At 36.2% G+C, this 22,040-nt stretch overlaps 1 protein-coding gene across 2 annotated transcripts in view; it reads right to left on the bottom strand.

Annotated features, from left to right (window-relative positions):
- Window positions 1–22,040, bottom strand: part of LOC121418670 (ubiquitin carboxyl-terminal hydrolase 34-like) — an 87,491-nt gene that overhangs the window by 42,326 nt on the left and 23,125 nt on the right. For both annotated transcript variants that reach the window (XM_041612654.1, XM_041612652.1), the window contains exons 6-27: window positions 19,283–19,350; window positions 18,078–18,270; window positions 17,703–17,761; window positions 16,637–16,715; window positions 15,670–15,888; window positions 14,985–15,153; window positions 14,180–14,301; window positions 13,014–13,536; window positions 11,901–12,153; window positions 11,303–11,649; window positions 7,446–7,576; window positions 7,085–7,212; window positions 6,414–6,503; window positions 5,355–5,453; window positions 4,770–4,852; window positions 3,837–3,991; window positions 3,359–3,472; window positions 2,870–2,969; window positions 2,303–2,465; window positions 1,436–1,562; window positions 613–924; window positions 2–190 (exon numbers count right to left, since the gene is read on the bottom strand). In XM_041612654.1, coding sequence (XP_041468588.1) covers window positions 2–190; window positions 613–924; window positions 1,436–1,562; window positions 2,303–2,465; window positions 2,870–2,969; window positions 3,359–3,472; window positions 3,837–3,991; window positions 4,770–4,852; window positions 5,355–5,453; window positions 6,414–6,503; window positions 7,085–7,212; window positions 7,446–7,576; window positions 11,303–11,649; window positions 11,901–12,153; window positions 13,014–13,536; window positions 14,180–14,301; window positions 14,985–15,153; window positions 15,670–15,888; window positions 16,637–16,715; window positions 17,703–17,761; window positions 18,078–18,270; window positions 19,283–19,350 — 3,723 coding nt within the window. The remainder of the gene's footprint in view (window position 1; window positions 191–612; window positions 925–1,435; window positions 1,563–2,302; window positions 2,466–2,869; window positions 2,970–3,358; window positions 3,473–3,836; window positions 3,992–4,769; window positions 4,853–5,354; window positions 5,454–6,413; window positions 6,504–7,084; window positions 7,213–7,445; window positions 7,577–11,302; window positions 11,650–11,900; window positions 12,154–13,013; window positions 13,537–14,179; window positions 14,302–14,984; window positions 15,154–15,669; window positions 15,889–16,636; window positions 16,716–17,702; window positions 17,762–18,077; window positions 18,271–19,282; window positions 19,351–22,040) is intronic.

Here is a 22,040-nt window from a genome sequence, read left to right on the forward strand (position 1 = left end):
CCTGTTTGCCATCACATTTGAGTTCATTCAGTTGCTGAAGAAGATGAAACAGGCAGCTGAAATGGGGCTCTTCTAGCAAGAGCATCATAGGTAGTTTCTCTCGTGGAGGTGGAGGCAGACAGGACGCCGGTTGATCGGCCCCCTCACGCTTACGCTCTCTCCTCATGGCACCAAATGATACAAACACCACCTGAACAAAAACAAAAGAGCAAAGAATGAAGAATTTTACTTTGAGACTGAAATTTGTCATATTTAATGATTACTGAACCTTACCAGAATCATTTGGGACATAAAACTAATTCATATATACTAAAACCTGTTGGTATTTTCATTGGAATCTACTAGAATTCATTCTATGATTATTGCTACAGCTTGAATACATTACATAGCTAAGAGAATGTTTGTCATATTACATGATTATCATTATGACTCCTTACCCATGCATCATTGAAACTCATTTCTTTCAAGGCCTTCTCATTAAAATCTGGTATCAGCTCATGCCCTACCAACAACATCCTGACTGGTCCAGGAATGATGGACGACACACCTTAGTCATCACCTTTTCATTATCACTATCTTTGCTATTACATGATTATCATTAGACCTCCTTACCCTTGCATCACTGAAACTCATTTCTTTCAAGGTCTTCTCATCAAGATCTGGTATCAGCTCGTGTCCTGCCGACAACATTCTGACAGGACCAGGAATGATGGATGACAGTCCCTGGTCATCTCCCTGCGGATGTGACTGCTGCTGCTGGGATTCTGAACCCCCGCCCTTCTCATCGGGTACCGAGGTTGCATATAGCGATGCCATCTGGCCGTTGTTGTCGCTGGACTGCTGCTGTAGGACGTTACTGCAGAAATGGGTGACCTCTGCCCTCAGGTCAGCGACAAGGTCAGTCACATTCATCTCAATGGTGAACTGTTATGAAGAAAGATTATATAATAACTGATATCAATATCAAATAATTGGTGACCAATTCAAAGGATTAGACAAAACTTAATAAATACTAAGATTCTCAGTTTATAATAGTCTGTTAAGAAATGATATAGAATGTATATTTCTAGTAGTATGTGGATGCATATATGATCTAATATCAATGAAAAAAAAAATGTATACATTGAAAGGAAAATAAACTATTGGATTTAAATTTGGAAGGCATTTTGCAGTTTGCATGGTCCACAATGCACAATCAATCATTAATATCAATTGTACCATCAGTCATTACACTCTTTGTTAAAAGAACAAGGTGTTTTAAACACATCAGGGGCTTGCTTCATAAAGGAATTGCAAATGTTGTAACTTTGCCATCATGACAACTACCATGGAAACAGGGCTCAGCAGCCAATCACAATCAAGGTTTCCATGGTAGCTGCCACAATTGCAAAGTTACAATAAAAATAACCATTCATGAAGCTGGTCCCAGACCTACCTTCTCGGGCACAGATGCTATTTGACATAGGATTCTAATGGTAGCTGCCTGACTGTCAAGTAGGTGTTTCTGATGGCTGACGATACCACACCCCTCCAGCTGCCATTGACGTAGATGGTAAGCATACCTGAAGGAAGAATTATTATGAATATAGAGATCATTTCACAAAGCTGTTTGTAAGTTAGAGGACTTTAAACCAGACTGGTGATCCTTTCTTGGATTCTAAATAAGATTCTCAATCAATGCGATTCCATTCAGATTAAGTTAAAATTTGTGTAGATAAAAGTTACTATTGCTGACAAGCATCTGAATGGAGACTTCATTCTTACATATATTCAATATCCATTTACAATCATTTATTGATAATCTATCATTTCATTTTGTCCTATCACAGATACACTCACAATTGATTATGTCACCCATTCATCTGTTGCTAAAGATTGAGCAGTTGGAAATCAAAGTTGCATGGTCAGGTTGCTAAAGGCATTTCTTAATGGCAGTTCTCTAATAGGGTGTTGCAAAAAAAACAACTTGTGTTCCAATTACAAATCAAGCGCAATAGGGTATTGCAAGAAAGTTGAGTGGCAATAAATAAGAAATCATCAATAAATTTGCATTGAAGCAAAGGAGTTGCAATTGATTTGGAATTGAGCTAACATTTCTTTAATCAAATCAGGTAACCTTTCCATTGTGGAATCTAGGATTCACCATTTTGCAGATTACACAAAACAGTACACTAGAAGTGAAGAAAGATGCTAACAAAGTTTGAATTTATCACAGAAAGGGATGCAGATGAACTGGTTCATACCCTAAAATACAAGAATCCTTTGCATAATAATGATATTGGAATATACTGATTATGATTACCTTTTTCTGAAAGCTTCAAGGTGAGTTTTAAGTAGAATGAGCCCTCTCTGTAAGACGAGGAGACTAGCATCAAGAGAAGAGTCAAGATCAGCTGATGCCTGCGATAAACTTTCCATGCATCTCTCAATGAACTCTTCTTCCTTCTCAAGGGTACCGTTACCAGCTGAAATAAAAAATTAATAATTAATTATTAATTAATATATTAATCAATTAATAATTAATTAAATAAACAAAGATTAATATGGACTATCAATAACAATAATCATCTCTCAAGGTGCTACATATACAAGAAACTATAACAAGGGACATAATCATAACCATAACATAAATATGAAGAAAATATTATGACTACTACATTTTCCTGTGAGAAAAGATGCTTGATGCTTAATTCGAATATCCTAAGACTGCGTTTACTTTTGATGCTGATAGGAAGTCTGTTATAAATAACTAGGGCCACATGGTTTGAGCAGACCTCCATATTGCGTGGTTCGGCTAGGCAGAACCACTAGAATGATAGTTGTGGAAGATCATAGAGAATAATGGCCAGATTAATGGTTTCTCGCTTACCATTGATGTAATATGAATTGATGTACTGGATTGCTGAAAGACTAACATCTGTGTTCTTTGCTCGAAGTGCGATCTTCCACAAGTGATCTATACCTGGCATCTGAAACGAAAACGACAAATAAAAGATAGAAATAGTGCCCGTTCATCTGTATTGATTGTCCAATCCAATAGATATTGTACACTGTAATATTGTGCATTCCTATAGCAACCCAAATATTTTTTTTTTAATTTATTGTTTTCATCTGATTTTCATTTGATTTTCAGAGTAAATCATCACCTACTTATGTATTATGTTGGCCACACCACCATTTAACACAATTATGCATTCATGGGTATCAAAATAATACACTGGACAAATTGTCAACAGATTGGAGACTGAGAACAGATATATGTGGGGTAAAGTCTAAAGCAGATACATGTGAAAACATAATCAGCCAGGCTCTACAGGCTAAGATTTTACACATTCTTAGATCAGTGGTAGTACTTTACCTCTACCGATGGACTGTTGTAGGAAGCAGAGCTAGCTAATCTAGCTAAACTACACAGCTGCTGGAAAAGGTTCAGTCCGGTCATACTAATGCTATCTGGTTCTAGCTGCGGCATCTGAGTTGGAAAGAAAAAAGATTGTGGGTTAAAAAGTATATTTTCATCCCTTTTTTGGTATCCAATGCTAAAATTGTAAGGATATTTGAACTCTGTGCATTCCTGCTAACTTTCCCAACTAACCCCAAAGCATACTAGTGTTACCAACTCTGCATAGAGTGCAAGAAATTCCAGCCTTTACCTTGATATGAAGGGGAAAATTATAAATCCAACCCTACGTCGTGGAAAAAAAAGTTTCTAACCCTCGACATTTGTTAACCTTATTAACTGTATTCATGTAATGTGGTATTTGTCACCGTCACTTTTGAACATGTTTTTGAAGGGGAAATCACTGACACAGACAAGATTATGAATCTAACCATACCTTGTGGAAGAATATATGCTTGAAGTTCTCTAACCCTAGTGCATGCTGGTCCTTGTTGTTAGCTTGTTGTAAGAACCAGTTGAGTGCCTCATCAGAACAGTCAGAATCCAAGGCTAAACATGACCATAATGTATCCACCTGATCAAGGGTCAACCCTAAAGGTCAAAACACAAATATCAATTAAACAATCAAGTATAAAAATGATTCCCTTGTGAGAACTGCTAACTAATTATTATCTTTCAGAGAAAATTTGAGTTATCTTCATCTATCATACACAATTTAAAGGAATTAATGAATAATGGACATGTGGAAAAAATAGAGAATTAATTCATTTGATTTTGGAGTCTCCCTGGCAATATTGGATCTTGGCAACACTGCTCTGTCCATTAAAATTGAAATCAACCATTCCTAGCATATCGACTGAAGTTGGATTTGTTGTGACTATGGGACGGATACCATTAACAGATTATTAATCTGAGACTTGCTTTGCAATAATCACTTTATTGCAACCTTCTGAGCATTTTTGCAGCAAATTTCCAATGATTGGTCTTTAGGCAATTTTAAGAGTGGAGTGTATGTGTATATTAAGTTATTAATAAACACATATCAATCAGATATATGATTACACATATTAATCCTTTAATGCCACATTCTAAGACATGAAAGAGCAATGTAAAATAAGTCTCTTAATGAGGACCACAAGGGCCATGACTAGGTTTTGAAGCCAAGATTTTCAACTTTCAGAGGGTGACATACCCTGTGACCCTGCATTTCAATTCATTGAAGTATGTCAAAAAAGACCTGCAAAGCACAGAATACTCAATATGCTATTAACCTTTAACAGCATCCGGAGAGGATCAAGGAGCCCTCATTCTCCCCACATTTATTGAATATCGACAAGACAAGTATTTTAGAAGACAATGGTCAACTTACTGAAATGGTCTGGAGAGCCTCCTGTTGAGAACACACATGTTAAGAACTGAAGTCTGGTTTGAATCTCAGTCTTGTGAGTGTATCTGTGTGATAGGTCAAAATGAAATGATAAATTGCCAGAACATAAAATTATCTTTCATTTATTTGAACATCTGAAAAACTGGCTACACATGTTTCTATGAGAGCATTCATTCCCAAATTTCAATTTGGCAAAATCATGAAATATTTATGTGGAACACGAATCACTCCCTTTTTGAAAATAAATAAATAATCAAGTGACACCCTTTCCAAATCACAAAGCTACTTATCAAAGCTCATATCGAAGGGAAGATATTGGAGACAGTGTTATGGCAATGTTAACCATTTGGATGCTTTCCAGGGCTAAGTGACAAAATGGCTAATCAAGATCAATGTTGCTATTTTATATTTTCAATCAATCACAAACCTCTGTAACAGGTGCCTAAGAATGAGATTATTTTAGATGACAGGTATTGTCATCCCAGTGACAATGAATACAATATCGTAGAAAACCTTCATACTTTTAAATCAATAATTGAAAATACACAATACACTAGATGAACTCACAGCTGCTTTTCTTGTTTCTTTGCAAGCCTGACTTGGCCTGTGTAGTGAAGTAGATCAGCAAAGAATAGATTCATCATGCCTAGTTCTCTCTCTGCCCACCTGAATGATAACAAATAACATAAGTAAAATACATTTAGTATAGTGTCAGACACATTTGGGGAAGAGAGACTTTGATTAAAAGAAAATAAATCTTCGATTTCGATTTCAACTTCAGCTAAAGGGAACCGATACAATCAAGCATCGAGCACACAAGAACATGTTCCAGTCATAGATATGTATAAAGTTGAGCATAATTTACAACAAGCTTAATGAAACACTAGTCTGTTAAATAAAAAACGAAAGTTCTGCACACAGGTGTATTTACTTTGAGGGCATCATTTCACTCTTTGCCAGACATTATTTTTTTTCAATTAGAAGAGACAATAAGTTAAAAAAAAATTTAATTGTTAAGATATCGGGAGGTGAAATAATGGCCCAAATTCACAAAGGTGATTTATAAAACCCTCGGTTGAACCCATAGTTTATGCAGATTTCCTTACTTTAGCGCGTGTATAATAAAATGTCCAATGCTGATGTGCTCTTTTGTCACAGCGCGCCAAATCGACGCCTGTTACCATGGTTAGATACGCTATTTTATTCATAGCGTACGTCCACTCATTAATTCAAAACAGTGGACTCATGATTAAAATATCGTGGATAACCATGGCAACAGGCATCAATTTGGCGAACTGTGACAAAAGAGCGCATCAGCATTGGACATTGTTTTTAATACAGGAAATCTGCATAAACCATGGACTCAACCATGGGTTTTCAAAACCACCTTTGTGAATTCGGGCCAATAAGTTTTAAAATGTGTAATTGTCAACATATCGTGAGGTGAAATAATCAGCTTCCTGAAAAAGAGCAAAAGGCCTCGTAACACAAAGCTGAGCAATTGATCATATAACTGATTTTCATGATGATTGTACATAGTAGTCAATGCAATAAAACATACATATTGGTGCTACCATCAATGGCCAAGTTACTGTGTTACAATCCAAGACCTTTGGGGGAACTTACATAGTAATCCAATGTGTGTTGTAGTTGTTACGGTACTGCTGGAAGGATGCAAAGAGCTTTGGTATAAGACGAAGAGATACAACCACTGACCTGAAAACAACAAATATTTAGAAAAAGATTATTGGTCTTGCGATATATAAATGAATCTTCATATATATTTTGAGAATGTCAGCTTTAAATCTTCAATTAATTTTCATCAACAAGAATTTCTATTTCCAATCCATGTATCTTATATTTCCACTTTTGCTTTCACTTGAAATAAGGAAATTGAAAAAAGAATTAATATGACTGCAAGATATCATGATAAATACTATGTTTCCTCTGTGAAATGCAAACCCATTATTACATCCTTGACCTAACTCATATTTTCAAAATAATTGCTATTATTAATTTGTAAGCTATTGAAAAAAAAAGCCCTGATTCCAGTTTTCGATAGGTTAACAGTTTAGAATTTGGATATATTTTGTTCCTAATTTTCAAGCGTGTGTACATGTGAAACACACATTTTACACCCCTAGTCACTTTCATGTCAATGAAGGGTTGAATATAATCTTTAAAAATATAATATGATATACAAAAATTTGAAACTCATACATGTTTAAAATATTACTTGGTAGCTTCCAAGCATGGATCAGTTTATTTAGAAATACCACATGACAATTATGACTCACCTGTGCTGTTTAAGGTTTTCTAGACAACCTTCTACAAATCTCATTCTAATTTCTCTCTCAGGAAACACACAAACCAGAGAACAGAGTAGCTTTTCAGCTTCGGAGGACAGACCATCACCTAAATGAACCTGGAAAACAAACAAAACAAATAATAAAATAAGGATAACAATGAATAGGGATGACAAATCAGTTTATTGATATGCCTATGTTTCAGTGTACACACTCTAATGCTCTAGTAAGACCAAGTCATGAAAACTGACAAGATTTGTGATAAGCATGGTTTCTGCTCGCATGTATCTTTTTCACATTGATAAACTGGTATTTCATAAATAATTGTTGGTACTAATATTATATCACTTACAGCACTATCATCCTGTACAAGATCCCAGAGCAGAGTGTGAGATTGCTTGCAGACATCCTCAAATCTGAAATCTTCAAACGGAATGATTTGACCATCCTCGTCATCATCCTCACGAAGCGTTGAGCATGAACCTGCATAGGAAGAGACATGGGAATGAACTCTCTATGTTCTAACAAAATAAAATGCATGGTTTGGAATAAATGTGCATTGTGCCACAAATGGTAAAATACAATATAAGGGGCCAAGGGAGATTTGCCCCCATAATGTAAAAAAAATAGCTCTCTTAAACTGCCAAGAACCCATGTAAATAGGTACTAGATTTGATACAAAGTGAAATTTGGATTAACAGAAGTAGGAAAACACCTCTCATTACTTTGAACCCCCCTGCACAGGATTCACATTACTTGAGAGGAATTGTGGCACAGATTATTATCATTTGCAAATTGAATAAATGGGACTTGTCCTGGTATCAATCACCTTATAACTTTCACTTAAAGCAATACAACCAGCAGTTGAAGTGTGCTGTACACGATTTCTTTATATATTTTTTCCTCCCCTCGTACAGATGCTTTCTTGGAAGTAATGCAGGACCCGCCTCCGTGCCCAACGCCAACAGGGTTATGGAGTATGTTATCGGTCAGCTCTGCAGCACCTGCCCAGAGCACCTAAGGCACCAAGGAAAAGTCATTCCCAGGTGGACCACGATCATCCATGACTATAAGAACATTCGAAGCAGGGTCCTGGCCTCCATCCACATAACATCTAACACCCGCCTACAATTGTTAGATATTAATCAACATGTCCTCATTCAGTGGTAAGAATATTGTATAATGAGTTAAATTTTGAGCACTTGGAAATGTCTTTCATTGAATTGAATTGACTTTATTTTACATACTTGTCAACATACAGATAATTAATATGGTATATGAAACAGACCTGGCATCATTCCTCTGAATTAAATAATACAGCAATTTGAAATGACAAAGACAATTTAAAATATAATGAATTATAAGGGAAGCAGCATATGGAATCACGAAAAGCAATTCAATGGCATCACAATTTTAATTGTAACAAAATTTTTGTGTCATTACAAAGTAATTGAAATGTAGAATTAGATTGTATCTTTAGCAATATGTATCTCCCTATGAAATACAGCCTGTCTATTGGCATTCTTAGGTGGACCACAATCATCCATGACTATAAAAACATTCGAAGCAGGGTCCTGGCCTCCATCCACAAAACATCTAACACCCGCCTACAATTGTTAGATATTAATCAACATGTCCTCATTCAGTGGTAAGAATATTGTATAATGAGTTAAATTTTGAGCACTTGGAAATGTCTTTCATTGAATTGACTTTATGTTATATACTTGTGAACATACAGATTATCAATATGAATCAGACCTGGCATTATTCCTCTGAATTGAATAATACAGCGATTTGAAATCAAAGAAAATTTAAAATATAATGAATTATAAGGGAAGCAGCATATGGAATCACGAAAAGCAATTCAATGGCATCACAATTTTAATTGTAACAAAATTTTTGTGTCATTACAAAGTATTTGAAATGTAGAATTAGATTGTATCTTTAGCAATATGTATCTCCCTATGAAATACAGCCTGTCTATTGGCATTCCCAGGTGGACCACGATCATCCATGACTATAAGAACATTCGAAGCAGGGTCCTGGCCTCCACCCACATAACATCTAACACCCGCCTAAAATTGTTAGATATTAATCAACATGTCCTCATTCAGTGGTAAGAATATTGTATAGTGAGTTAAATTTTGAGCACTTGGAAATGTCTTTCATTGAATTGAATTGACTTTATTTTACATACTTGTCGACATACAGATAATTAATATGGTATATGAAACAGACCTGGCATCATTCCTCTGAATCAAATAATACAGCAATTTGAAATGACAAAGACAATTAAAAATATGAATTATAAGGGAAGCAGCATATGGAATCACGAAAAGCAATTCAATGGAATCACAAGTTTAATTGTTACAAAATTTTTGTGTCATTACAAAGTAATTGAAATGTAGAATTAGATTGTATCTTTAGCAATATGTATCTCCCTATGAAATACATCCTGTCTATTGGCATTCCCAGGTGGACCACGATCATCCATGACTATAAGAACATTCGAAGCAGGGTCCTGGCCTCCATCCACAAAACATCTAACACCCGCCTAAAATTGTTAGATATTAATCAACATGTCCTCATTCAGTGGTAAGAATATTGTATAATGAGTTAGATTTTAAGCACTTGGAAATGTCTTTTATTGAATTAAAATGACTTTATGTTTCAACAATAATTCATATGGTATATGAATCAGACCTGGCATTATTCCTCTGAATTGAATAACACAGCGATTTGAAATGACAAAGACAATTAAAAACATAATGAAGTATGAGGGAACCAGCATATGGAAGCATGGATAGCAATTAAATGGCACCACAATTTTAATTGTAACAAAATTTTTGTGTCATTACAAAGTATTTGAAATGTAGAATTAGATTGTATCTTTAGCAATATGTATCTCCCTATGAAATACATCCTGTCTATTGGCATTCCCAGGTGGACCACGATCATCCATGACTATAAAAACATTTGAAGCAGGGTCCAGGGGAGCATTTCATGAAAGAACTTGTCAGATGTTTTATCCGACAAGTCCTGTTTAATCCGACAGTTACCATAGTAACAGGGCCTCTCCGCCCACTCAGAATCAAAGAAAGTTGTCAGATCTTGACAACTTGACAAAAATGTTGATGAAACACTCCCCTGGCCTCCACCCACATAACATCTAACATCCGCCTACAATTGTTAGATATTAATCGACATGTCCTCATTCAATGGTAAGAATATTGTATAATGAAATACAGCTTGTCTATTGGCATTTTTCTTTCTCATCCTTTTCTTATTCGATGTACAGGCATAGCTGGCAATCTAAAGATGAGAGGAGTGTATTGGAGATGGGAGCTTAGGCACATAGACCTAGCATGACTGCCCACCGATCTGTCCCACCACCAAAGGAGAAACCACATGCCTTGCCATCACCTCCCATACAAAGGCCCTTCCAGTTCCTGACAATTTCCAACACAGCCAGTCAGGCAAAGAGGAAGGCACCGATAGCACAACCAACATTTGTTCTGCTTCCTGTACTGGCCAAACCATCAACCCCTGTGTCCACCCCTGCGCCGATTACAGTATCTGTCCCTGGATTCCGGTCCATCCAGCATACACCTCCTAACTGGCGGGCAGCACAACCCAGTCCACCACCACTCTTTCGTACAGGAAGCGCAGAGCACAGGAACGACAAGAAGGCCAGGTTTCAACCAAGGTGTACAAGCCCCGGAAAGGTCCAATTGTTTGCAGCCAGTGTCATCAATAAAGGGATCGACAGCACCCAAAATTACGGCACTTTTTAGCACTCGCACTCACAAATCTAAATGACTTTCTTGGAAATAATTATTTTCACAAAGGCGACTTGCCTCCTTTTTTTTTTATAAATGTGACTTAACACCTTTTTCCACACTCATAAATGGGATTTACAACCTTTTAGCACTCGCACTCACAAATCTAAATGAATTTCTTGGAAATAATTACTTCCACAAATGTACCTTGCGTCCTTTTAGTATAAAGGTGACTTAACACCTTTTTCCACACTTACAACTACATATGATTTCTTTATTTAAATTTCTTTTTATATTTAATTCATGACTTAACTACAACAAATAATTTGAATGGTTGTTTATTTATTTCATAGTAACATTTACAGGGAAAGAAATAGGAAAGAAAGTACAGGCCGCGGAACAGAGAAGATTAGTGGGTAGCTCTACTTACTGGAAAGTCTGGTTCTTTGCACGGGTGAAACATTGGCAATGGGTCTCTGCCTTCCCTTGACATGGGCCTGTAACCTGTGAGGATGATGGTGATGATGGTGGTGGTGGCGGTGGTGCGGATGGTCAGGATGCTGGTCAAACTGACTCAGCTGGGCACTGAGCTGCGCCAGGGCGTCCTCGCAGACAGAGCTGGATTCGTCCTCCTCCTCATCTTCCCCGTCGAAGTCTGCCATGTTCTTGTCCGATTTGGCGCTGGCCTGCGAGCTGCTGCAGCTTCCACCTCCCTCCTCATCATCATCCTCGTCATCGTGATGATGATGCTGAGGGTATATCAGGTTCATCATAGGTCTGTGGGGGAAGTGAAGAGACATTTCAAGTACTGCCAAGAATTTGAAAAAAAAGTTATGCCCTAAATTTCCTAACACCTAATGTCTTGAGCCAAAATCATAATATTGCTAGCTCTGCACCTACTGATCTGTTCCAAGATCTACTTCATACAAAGTTTGGTGCTATGCAAATGTTTAATATTGACTTCACACCAACACCAAAAGGTCAATACTGAACTTGAAATCACCCATTGGACCAACTCTTGGACTCACCTCCTGATTGGTCTAGGTCTAGGAAGGAACCTTGGACAGTCATAGATCTCTGGATCCATGCTGCTTGGACCATGAAAGTACTCCACTGTCTGGTGAGGATCATGGGGAAGCCCATGGGGCTCTGACTCGGGCGACTCATCGATGGTTGGTAACTTGCCCCTCACTGGTAGATCATGGACAAGCTTGACAGGGCTGCGGTTCAGGTCACTAGGAGAGAGCACTAAATCTCCTTGGACCTTCTTGTACTCCATACCTGTGTACATAACAAAGGTTGAAATAAAAAGTAAGTATTGATACACAGCTTCTGCAGATTTCTATTCGCTTAATCATTCATGAGGTGTGATACAGATGTGAATTCAACCCTATAGGCTGACGATTCAAACCCCATACTGGCATGAACATCTTTTGGCTGAGCATTTTTCTGTACAGGTAACTTTACTTAAGTCAAATCTTTTGGAACCACAGAATGACATACATCCATTCAATTTGGTAGAAATTCGACTTAGAAGAGGTATTTTTCACATCATTTGCATAATCTGGTATAAAAAATGCTTCAGATTGGAAAAATATTCAACATATGGGAGGTTGTCTTATGAAAGTTTACCTGTATTTTCAACTTTCCACCAAAGGGTAAATAGGTACATAAGGTTCTACAATTCCAATTTATTTTTCAGTCTCCTGAAACTGCTTAAAAAACTGTACATGCCTATTCATTTATCTTAGATTTCAAAATATTGTGTTTGAAATATATTCATATTTAGAACAAGTAAGTAAACTCTTCTAATAATCTAAATAATCAATGGCTAATTGAGGGACATTTTAAACCTTACTCCTACAACCTAATCTTGAGAAGAAAAAAAATCAATACCATATTTGATAGGAATTATAACTACAATAAATCAAATTAAGAACAATCAACAATAAAATCCTATTCTTAGAAAACAATTTGATATGGATAGAACTGTCATATTGTAAGGGACAAGCCATTCCAATATTCTGATGCTTAACACAGTTATTTGTTCAGCTTGTGTGCAAGTAACTAACTATATGAGAGACAGAAGTATATACGAATAATATATACTAGTAAAAGCCATGATTGGAATAACACTATACCTGGGCTGGAATCAGAGCTATCTCCTCCCTGCTCACTGCCAGTATCCATGTGATGATGATGATCCTTGCCATGCCTAAGTGTCTTTGCCAACTGTTTGAGGACATGTCTATTCCCATCTCTCCTCAAGACAGCCCTCTCACCTTCCATCTCCATATCACTTCCATTGCTAACGTCTTCATAGTCGCTCCCCAGCGGCACGCCTTTGTCCTCGTAGCTACCTTCCGAACCGTCGCTTCCGCTGTCCGTCTGATCAGGACTCGTAGCCATCGCCTCGTTCTCCGAATCAATGCTGTCCGAGTCGTCCTGATCAGAGGCGCAGAGGGACGAAGGATGGCGGGATGTTTTGTGATGGGCGTGGCAGATGGCCATCTCACCCTCTGACCGCCATGAATCGGCATGGCTTGTCTTCGAGCTGTGGGAATGTACTGACCGGTGGTCATCAAGGTCGTGATGGCACATAACGTCTGAAGAATGATCCTCCAGATGAGAAGGGTCAAGACCTACCACATCCAGATGCTCCTCCTGAAAGAATGACACAATAATCATATATAAAATAAACATAATGATATAATGGTTTATGATAGTGGTATGAATTAAACAATAATCATCAACATTTTTACTAACACTACCAACAAAAACAGCAGCAGCAACAGAATAACTATGAATTATGAACTATGAATATCCTGAAGGTAGTTAATACCCATGCCCTCAATAACAACAACCTTACTTGTCCAATATATCTATGCTATTATCATGACAGTGCATCGCTGAAACATTAATTAAATGTGATGTATGTCTTCATTCAAAGACCAATATATGTTCTAAGTCCCATAACCTAGAAAGAAGTTTGCTCCAGAGGTTTTTTCTCTGATTTTTTTGCCATAATATACCTATTACCAAGGCAACACTTGTACATCTTCACTCCACAACCATTATGTGTGCCAAGAGTCTCATGGGTATTCAGCGGAAACTGAAGTAACTTGATCCCTTCTCATTCCCATTAAAACATGTTTTGCAGGATATAAAAAGTGAAGTAGTGGAAATTTGTGGGCAAATTACCTCATAGTTTTTGTATGCCCAAGAAGCATTAAACAAGGAAACAAAAAAAAAGAGAAAAGAACTGACAAATAATAAATGGACATAGATATATAGAATTGAATTGTACCTCATCAGTATGTTGATCACAATGTAAACATCTATGGCAAGGGCTCTCCTCTTCATCTGGTCTAATACCTTGGAATTCTAAAGTTCTACTGTTGTTCCGGTTACCACCCATTGATAGAGGTACTGTAAAGATAAAATGAGGTCATGAGCAACATAAAATTACGTGTATGTGAATGCATCGTGCTGGTGTAGCAGATCATAATCTCGCCTTGTATTGGAGTCTTATGGTTGCTTAGTGCATCAATGCACAGTTTACCCGCTCCACCCAAGTGTTAAATGGGTAGCTGATAGGATGCAAAAGCCGATGTAATAGAAAGTGCATACATTGTGGGATTCAGAATTATACTGCAAAAGAGTGTGGGCCCGAATTCCTAAGGATTTTGTTTTGATTAAATATTGAATGATGTCACTGAATTACAGCCTGTAATATACTTGGCACTAAATAATATGAAGTACGAATGCTTATTGCTTCCAAGTATTTCACCTTCTGTCAATAGCAAAAAAATGAGGGAGAAATCAAATTTGGGTTGTCCAAACCCGAGTAATCCTTGAAGTTACTCATAATGTAACCAATTGTGACTTTTGTAATTCCATCATGCATTGTACATGGGACCAACAAGATCAAGAAACAAAGCATTAATAGCATACAGAAACACTTTCTTGGCCCTGTAATACAAAGCTTACCACTTGATCATATGGTTGATTTTTATGCTTAATTACAGTGATCATCATGTGAAATTAAGGATATAAATCAATTGCATAATCGATTACTAAGCTCTTTAGTGTGAGCCCCTGGTATTTCTTACATCTGCCTTTCTCGAGACTGCTCTTGAGTAGCGGGAAGTCTTGGGTGGTGGGCGAGACCTGGACAGAAGGCAGCAATCTCCTAGGATGGGATGTGGTCGCTGCCATGGCTCTCGTTGACAGGGCATTGTCCCAAACACACTTGGTGATCACTTGGGATAGGTAGAGTGTCTGTGAAGCATAGGAAATGAAATACATATCAGATATGTTTTGAGTCGCTGTCATGACCTTCAAGAACAGGACATTGTCCAATTCACACTTGGTGATGACCCGTGAGATGTAGAGGGTCTATGAAGCAAAGGAAAGACAAGAAGTGCTACAAGTTTGTTTTGACTGTTACCATGTTTGTTGATAGGGATTGTCCTAAATACACTTGGTGGTCTTCAGAGGGTTGGTGAAGGAAAGTGGACCAACTTCACAGTTCTTTTATCCTTAACCATAGCCCATCCCCTAACCCTACAGCAAACCCCAGATCAGAAATCAGCTGTACAAGATAGCTCAAATTACTTCCTTTCTTTCCTTCCAAAGCTTTTCAATCTTTTCTTCACTGGTCTACGAAGAGTGTTCCGATTGCTGCTGCATATCAAGAACGTTCAGTGATTAGTACTCACTGATATGAGAAAACTTAAGAATAACAGTTCATCTAAACACACCATGATGGAATACCTCATACATTTCCCTACTTACCTGTTCAGTGTGTTCAGATGGATGGAGTTTAGAGACCAGCTGCATGAGATGAAGAAGGGGACGCGATTCAAGATGTTTGATGAGATGGGGGAAGAGATCATGGACATAGCGACCAGAATGTTTCAGCTGGGCCGCCGCCCACACGGTGTCCAGGTGCTTCAGGGTGAGGGCGCCATCACTAGCGAGGAAATTCAAGATCACCTGACACTGCTTGATAATCTGAAATCAGACGAGAGCTTATAATTGAAAATTCTGCTTTAAGTAGGGTCTATGTTGTTATTTTAAATTCACCAAGAATTATCCCCCCCTCCCCTTTATGGAACTCACATCTTTTCAATATATTTCATTAAAATAATTTGGCAGGAGTGATCCTATACCCAATGACTAGCTATCTAAAATTTGATTAGTATGTCAAGTCAAGATTGGGTGAGCAGGCATTTAAGACAATATAGTCAATTTTCAAAAGTCACTGTAGCCATTTTTTATGCAAAAATAGGAAAATCAGATCACACAATAATAATAATACAGAGTATTTCTAAAGCGCCAAATTGGAAAGGTTGAAGTTCATATCCTCTCCCTCAATTCAGAAATCTAAGGAAGTCTACAGGCTACATAAAAAAAATCCCTGGTAAACAATATATATTATATTATTCATGAAGTTTGCTTACTAAACCATATGTTTATAACCCAAAATCTATATCTATAAACTTAAGTTTTCACAAATTGTTTCTTTGCAACTGTTGCTGCCTTTGCACAATATGATGCAACCAAATGTATTCAAAACTAATGCTTGTGGTAAATTCTGTTCAATTTTTTTTCATAGTTATATTCTTAGCTGTGGACTACTGCCCCACACAAAATCTTTAATAGACAACAGTAAGAAAAACACTAGGAATGTCTAAGCTTTATTACATTCAAAACAAATCAGACTTATGTTAATTGTTGATCTTAAGCTATTGCCTCTCACCTCCACATGCATATTGGGACCAAAAATATGCTCAACGATTTCCCTCTCTAGCAGCCATTTTGTCAGTTCAGAGCCCATACTGCAAAAGAAATATGACACAGAATTATTCTATTTTAAAAAGTGGTAGCTTTGTAAAATTTCAGCCAAATATCAATTATCATCTGAAATTTCCATCATACATAAAAGCACCAAGGGGCAATTCCATACATGTCGTATGGGACATTTATGTTTTGTCAGTGATAAAGTTATAGTTTGTAGTCATGTGAAAAACTGAATACCAACAAAAAATGTTTGATTACGGGTGAATCAAAGTTGAAAATGTTGTGTGTCGTACGGGATTCAGAAATGTCCTGTATGGCAAGTAACATTTTCATATTTAATTCACCCATGGACAACATATTTTTGTTTTATATTTTTTTATACGACTACCCAGTAGTACTTTATTATAACAACAAAACAAATTGAAGTTTCCTTGTTTGTTTGTACAGCAGTTGAAAAATGTTGTGAAAATGACAGATTTTTCTAGCATAGAATCGCCCTAAGGCTAATTTGGGATAAAATGAAACAAACAAATAAATAAGCAATCTCATAATAAAGTCAAACCTGCTCTAGTGACCACCTGTACAGAAAGACAACTCATCTATACAGATGCCAATTTGGGTTTTCCAAAAACAGTATTCCCAGTTTTGCATTACAAGGGCCAGTCTACAAAGGGGGCCTGTTCATAAAGACCACTTTTCTTGTCTCCCTTGGTCAGTCTTCAAGTACAGGTTTGACTGTAGAATTGTACTATAAAACATGACTGAGCACAGAAAAAAATTCTGATCAGAAAAATTAAAATCATTGAGACAGAATTATGTTTCAATTATATTTCATAAATAACGAGGAAATAAAAATGTTTTCAATTGTCTGCCTGTGATATCAAGAACCAAATGTTAACCAGTTGCCTACTGAAACCGGGTGATTCCGTTACAAAGCCTGTGGGAATTACAGAATTCAGGAATTAAAGGGTTAAATTCTAAGTACTCAGCTCAAGAGTATGAAGAATGAGGAAGAGTAGACTTACTTTTCTACATCCGTGACTGATTCATTGTGATAAACCTCGTTGAACATATGGATTTGATTCTGAAAATAGCAAGACAGAAATAGATATTGACAAACAGAAAGAATGGTTGAAGATAGAGAAAGACAAGGAAAGAGAGAGAGAGAGAGAGATAGATAAAGAAAGACGAGATATTTAAAGAGATATCAAAACAAAAAACAAATAAATTTAGTGCATATGATGAGATAACTGTTAAATTGAGAGATTAATTAGTTTAGATTACAAGTATATATATTATTCTTAATCACAATCATTTCTTGACTGCAGATTATTGAAAATATGCAAAATTATAGTTGTAGACTTTAAAATGATGCATAAGAAAACACCTGGAAAACTTACAGTGATTTGACCTAAGCCAGTTAGCCTCATGGTGAGGGTAGCCGATGTGAAAAACTTGAAAGCAAGCTCCAGACTGTCCTGATCGAAACATAGAGGGCTCTCTACTGGCTCCTTGATGGCGCTCCACATCATATCAGCCATGTGCCGAGCTCCATTTCCTCGAAGCTCCTTGTCGGGCAGCTTACACAGATATCTATATGTGGGATCCACATAGAAAAATGTCCTTTGTAAAAACATCTTTTCAAAAGTTTGGACTACCCCAGCCTCGGCAGAAATAGAACTGGATGATCCTACTCAGCGCTTAATCAGTCCCCACAAGTCTATGGTGACTCATAATATGAATAAAGATGGGAAAATCCCCTCCTTGTGAAGAAATTCTCTAGAACAAAAGACTTAAGGTCATCAAACAAGTCCCCTCCAAGATTAGTGTCATGTTACAAGCACACGTATTAAAAAGTGTGAGATAGGACAATATCAAACTACTTCAATTTGCACCATTTATTATGAAAGAACATACAATTTGATACTCTATTTAATTAAATTGCATTGCTAATTGTATCATTTGGGTCCTTCTTGATTTCTAATCAAACATTCAAGTCCATTACCTGTATTTTCTTTGATAACAAGGTCAGACTGAGATATATAGGGCGGGGGAAGTCATGTACATTAACATGAGACATTCTTTGCTCCCTCCCACGCATTGACTCCAAAATGACATTTAAGAAGACATAACAGCGGAAACAAGTGATTTGCTCTCACCATTTCAATCATCCATATGCACTGAATAATCGGAAGTTAAACAAGGTGAGGGATAGAAGCCACTATGTTTAACCTTGTCTCAAGTTTTATAAATCTTTTTATTTTGGCTTTTCTTTGCAACTTATATGTTTATCGTTACATTAAATACCTGTACTTAGTTTAAGATACTTAGAAATGTCATCATAAAACACACTGCATGAAATCTAAAAATTCATTTTAAAAATTGATTTAGAAAATTGTTAAACACATAAAGGCAATTACACAACAATGACCTTTCGCCTCTAGAGCTTTATTTGCACTTTGAAATTCTTTGATGAGAGTGTATTCAAGTACTTAACTCCTTGGTGGATTCAATGGAATTGCATGACAGGCCTCTGGGGGTACAGCAGTGAGTTTGGCCTAATCAATTTGACCTTGAGGTCATATGGATATGACCTTTGACTTACCTTATTATGTGAGTTCTCAGGGGGACAACAAATTGCATGATGGCATGTAAGTGCAACCACATCCTCAGCTATTAAACAGAAAGAAAAGAACAAGGAAAAGATATACTTTAAAGCAAATCACTTCAAAAGTGTAATTTGTTACAGATGGTTTGACATGAAATGCCAGATCTAAATTTGTTACTTTGATCCAATCTCAGAAAGTGAAGGTGCTTACTAGCACAGTCCTTGCATGTTTCAAGAACAAATCCCTGTCACAAGCCTTACACTGGATGTAGCTGATAGCTAATTTAAAGTTTTGTCAGGAAATATAATTGTAAATCATGAAAATAAAAGCAGATAGGGCAGGGTATAAAGCTCTATTAAATATTCATGTAAGAATAAGTTTTTACCAACTGATAATCTTTACTTTCCATGCCCCTAAAAATAGAGTTCCCACATTATGAAGCAGATTTCCCTTGATTTATGACTGGTCCCACAAATAAAAATTTGTGTCCATTTTTTTTATGCTGCATAAATGAAACCATCCAATTTATTAAACAGAAATGGAAATAACCATGATATCGCAGCACTAATCAGTTAGTATCTACTTCATCCAATAAACACAGATCAACACTATTCTACAGTCTTTCCACACTTACAAGTAAATAAGAATTTGTACATTCACCTCATTTTTCACAAAACATGAAAAATTTTTACTTGTAATAACAGATATATTTAAAAAATCTCATGGCGTGGTTACAAAAATCTCCGGCAATTTTTGTAGCACAGCATATACAATAACAAAATTATCCTTTTGAAATGGATTCAAAGAAAAAATGTTTATATTTTGTACCAGATAGAATGACTAATATAAAGAGCATATGTTAGAAAAAAATAAAGATAACAAAGGAAATAAACTGGAAATTTAGTAATCAACCATAAAATCAACTGCTTTTCTGAAAAATAAGTTGGCAAGAGTTTTCTTACACCTATCATCTAACTGCTGTGTCGAAATGAGATTGACCTATCGAGTTATGTAGAAGTACAGTCACAAGAGTCATTTCAATACAATATTACCATTTCTGATAATTTCAAGCATGTTTGCTCAGCCATTATGATATTACCTCATTTGTTTGCTACATGTAGCAAATTGACAACACATTTCATTAGCATGTGTAATTTTCTTAAAATTTCAGTAAAGTCAGATTGCTTCTAATTTCAAATGGAAGAACATCACTGATTTCCACATAGAATGCACTCACTCGACTTCGAAAGAATAAAAAAAAAAGAAAGGTTGGATAAGTGTGAAAGAATGTTTTACACTGCAGCACTTGAACATGAACTAGAAAGGAATTTTGCAAAAATGACCCTTAATTGCTCGTCACTTTCACAAAGTGTCCATTTTGCCCTTCACTGCATAATCACTCATCAATTTGATTTTGTCAAAGAGGTTACCAATAGTCACCAATTGTAGGAAAATGGAGACCAGGGGCCCCGTTTCATAAAACTTGTTACAATCACAAATTTGCAATAACAGTTAAAAGCTACGAAAATCCTTCCATTGGCTAATGATAAATTTGTTAAAGAAATGTTGTATTTGTTATTATAACACGCTTAAGTTATGAAACTTAAGGACATATTCCTCAAACCCTTTCATCAAAAGATTACACCCTTTACATTTAGGGGGAATTTAATGGTACATGCAGTGTTTATAATAGATCTAAATTTCTTAAAAGTAAATATAAAATATTGCAATCATCAAAATAATTCATTAATTCATAACTGAGCATACATGTACATGTAGCTCTTTTAGATGTGTCAGACAGTAGAATATATCTGAGCCCATATTACAGCCACATAACCAATTTGCTAATTCAGTTGTAAAAGAACATGTGACATAACTTAAAAGAAAGGAAAAAAAAACTAATGACTCTTCATTAAGAGTCCAGCTTAAAGAAATATGAATCTGAATGTATTTCTATTCAAATACAGTCCTGATACATAATATTGATTAAAAAAATTTGATATAATATTCAGATTTTACAACTGATGGTATTTTTTATCATGGATTATCTTACAACATATTGAACAATTGAACACACATGCAGCTCTAATTTGCTACAGAGCCTTACACATACAAGTACATACCACATGAAAATGACAAAAAACAAAAAAGAGTGCTTTTTTGATATCACGTCCAACAATATGTTGTAGAAATCTTGTATTAACTGAAGTTTTGCATCATATGCAAATATATAACCTCTAAGTAGCATGGGGTTTGGGTTGGAACTTATTAGGTTAACATAGAAAAATGACTATGTAACGACCCAGTTAGGCAAAATGATGTAAAATTATCAAAATAATAACTTCTTTTTTTTACGTCCATCTCAAATACATACAGTAGATTGAAAGTGCTGCATGTGAAACCATTTCCTAAAATAGAACAGCATAGAGTGATGAAACGGGCGTAACAGGTTTCACAACCCTCGCACATTCCTCAAAATCATGCTATTACTTGAATAATGAACTATATTTAATCAGGAATCAAAACTGGAAGAGAAAGATAGAGGGAGAGAGGTAGTAGGCCTAGTATTAAGATATGTAGGTCTTTATGTAAAGAAAAATATCTAACCAGAGACCTACAATTATAAATTAGAGTGTTTTCCTACTTGGAAAAGTTCTAAATAAGAATAGTGCAATTTTCATTGTTTTATCCCTTCAGAATAGTCAATAAGAGTCATTCATATCATTTTACTCCAAATGTGTAATTGGAAATGAG

This window comes from Lytechinus variegatus, chromosome 7 (genome assembly GCF_018143015.1).
Source record: "Lytechinus variegatus isolate NC3 chromosome 7, Lvar_3.0, whole genome shotgun sequence".
Classification (NCBI taxonomy): domain Eukaryota; kingdom Metazoa; phylum Echinodermata; class Echinoidea; order Temnopleuroida; family Toxopneustidae; genus Lytechinus; species Lytechinus variegatus.